At 37.9% G+C, this 2907-nt stretch overlaps 1 protein-coding gene across 1 annotated transcript in view; it reads left to right on the top strand.

Moving 5' to 3' along the window:
• Positions 1-2907, top strand: part of LOC106529193 (calpain-5) — a gene marked incomplete in the record, with an annotated part of 32193 nt that overhangs the window by 26078 nt on the left and 3208 nt on the right. Inside the window, 3 exon segments of the mRNA XM_014024547.1 lie at positions 2043-2120; positions 2221-2623; positions 2691-2813. Of these exon segments, the coding sequence (XP_013880001.1) occupies positions 2043-2120; positions 2221-2623; positions 2691-2813 (604 nt within the window).

Raw genomic sequence — 2907 nt, 5'->3', positions numbered from 1 at the left:
CCTTCATTCTTGGACCACGTATTTCTGTCTTTGTTAAATAAATATTTCCATAACAATCATGATAACCTCTTTTTAGCTTACTCCTGATAGACTCTAAGAGAAATCACTGAAAAATATTTATTATGATTAAATGTAACATTTCTGTTTTATAATCAGTTCTGAACCATTCTGTTAGTCCAGATAAATGAAAGATTTTCTCATGAAAAATCCGCAATTATATTACTGTGTTCACAGTAAAATAAAAACAGCGATTTACATAAAAACACACTGAAAACATTGTAATCAGATTCTCTGTGATTTTTTATACCATTATAAATCTTTAAGGCACGATAAGACAAAAGAAGTAGTTCCACTTTTCCTGTGACAGCCATTATCATGATTTAACAAATGCATAAACATTCTTAGTTAAACAACAWATGAATCACGAACAGAAGAGATTGTTCTGTCCGTTATCTGATTAAGAGAACTGAGAGGTTCTCTTAATTCGGTTCGGTTAGGATGACCTTTCATGGCCTAAATAGAGTTCAGTTTGTGACAGAGTTCCTGTCCTCTCTTCAGGCCTGTCCGAGGCCTGCTTCGAGGCAGTAAATCTTGTCTCTTCACTCGAGGTGACCCCTACACATTTGCACTTTGGTTTTTTACATATAAAATTTTAAATTGGTTTGTTACATTTTGATGCAACTTTTAGAAGTTAAAGTGGGCTGTCACGTTTAATTAATTAATTWATTTATTTGTCTATCTGTCTTTTTCTACCTGTCAATTTGACAGCTGGGTTTATTGTTTCCATTAGTTGTTTTTTAAATGTGTAATGGAATTATTAATGTGAACACTTCATAAGCATTCACATTTTTTCTTTTGTCTGTTTTCCACAATTTTTGTGCTATTTCAACAATTCATATATCAAAACATTCAGCTCCTTYGGGACATTCTAGCTATGACTTTTGGTATTTCAGCTGTTTGTATTCTTTTATAGCTATTTCACTTTTTCGGCCACATTTTTTTCCAAAATGATTGGAGCCATTTTCAGCATCCTATGACCCTTCAACATGTTTATAACTCTTTACTGCGGTTTACAGATTGTGCTAGTTTTGCTCTTTTTAACTTCCTTGTGCTATATTTAGCTTCTTTTGCAATTTTTTTCTGATATTTCTTGCTAAAATTTCTACTACTTTCGGCTATTCTTCTGCTAGATGTTACTTTGTTGTGCTTTCAGCTTCTCTTTGCTAATTGGAGCTTTTTATGCTTCTTTCAGTTCTGCTTATTTCACCTTTTTTCTGCAGTTTTAACTATTGTTTAGCTGCTATTAGCTAAAATTACTTTTTAAGCCAAATTCACATTTTGGGGGCCATTTCAGCTTCTTTCTGCTAAATTCAGCAAAAATGCTCCTTCTGCTTCTTTATGTTAAATTTAGCATTTTCAAAAATATTTTAGCCATTTTGATGCACATTTTAGCTGTTTTGGCCACTTTACAACAAATTACAACTTATTTTGTACTTTCATTCTTTATTTATTTATTTATTTATTTATTTATTTATTTATTTATTTAGTGCTAATTTAGCATTTTTACATCACTTTCACATCTGTAAGCTTATTTTAACTTGTGTCTGTTACCTTTAGTTTCTTATTGTGCTAAGTTTTGCTTTTTTAAGTTAAAATTAGCTAAAATATCTAAAAATAAAAGCTAAAGTTAGCATAAGAAGAAGCTGAGACAATGATAGATGATGATAGACGATGGACTCCAGTTAGTTTATGACCTTTGACCCTTCTCAGATCGTTGGGCGGCAGCTATAGCTTCTCTAAAATCATTGCTGATGTCTTTCCGCCCTGACAAGGTGTTACACACACCTGTCCACTCCAGAGCAGCAAACTGATAAAACTGCTGCTGTTATAGAGAAAATCAGATCAGTTGTGTTAAATTTAGTTTATTAAGTAATATCATGGTGGAATCTGTTGTGTGTTTTTGTTCATTTTAAGTTTGAAAACCTGGCAAAGACCAAATTGTTTTTGTTGTTGTTGTTGTTGTTGTTCCACTCCTCCTGCAGGTCGGAGCAGTGGCAACAACTGAGCCGAGCTGAGAGAGAGAAGATGGGACTCGTTGTTCGTGATGTTGGCGAGTTCTGGTGAGTCTTTTTTTTTTTTTTAATGCGACAAAGTTGAATTAAAAACATGATGTTTTCTGTGACGTTAAGGCTGAATTCATGCAGAATTCTTCTCATTCAGGATGGATTTCCAGGATTTCTGTCGCTACTTCACAGATGTGGTGGTGTGCCGGCTGGCCGGGAGGACCCTGCTGTGGCCGAGCTCCCACTGGAGGGAGGTGAAGTGCTACGGGGAGTGGGTCCTGGCTCCCCCTCTGTCCCCTGCACCTCCTCCCACAGCGCTCCACAGCAACACCGCTCAGAGCAAAAACGTCAGGCCTGAAGGGACCCAGCAAAGGGGGAACAGAGAAGAGGCCCAGCTTGGTGAGACCCTTCGGGAGGGAGGGAAAAGAGGGAATCACGATCCTCGACAGGGAAGAAGCGCTGATGGAGAAACAAACAGATTTCAGGAGGAGCTGATGGACCGGAGGAGTCGATGTGGAGGCTGCATCAACCACAGAGACACTTTTTTACAGAACCCACAGGTACAAATAAAGAAACCTGCTCAAATGAGCACAAAATGATTCAAAAATGCACTATTTTTTGTTGTAGTTTATGTTTGAGGTGCGAGGCAAAGAGGAGGAGGTGCTGATCTGCCTGCAGCAGGAGGACAGGAGGATGTGGAAGAGAAACGGAGGAGGAGAGAATCTACCGATAGGCTTTGAGGTGCTGAAGGTGAGCAGGTCGCAGAAGGAAACCTAACACACACTCACACACACACACACACACACAAACACACACACACACACACACACACACACACACACAC

This window comes from Austrofundulus limnaeus, unplaced genomic scaffold (assembly GCF_001266775.1).
Source record: "Austrofundulus limnaeus strain Quisiro unplaced genomic scaffold, Austrofundulus_limnaeus-1.0 Scaffold426, whole genome shotgun sequence".
NCBI lineage: Eukaryota > Metazoa > Chordata > Actinopteri > Cyprinodontiformes > Rivulidae > Austrofundulus > Austrofundulus limnaeus.
Note: the sequence above shows the minus strand (reverse complement) of the source record. Positions and strands in the feature narration are given on the sequence as shown.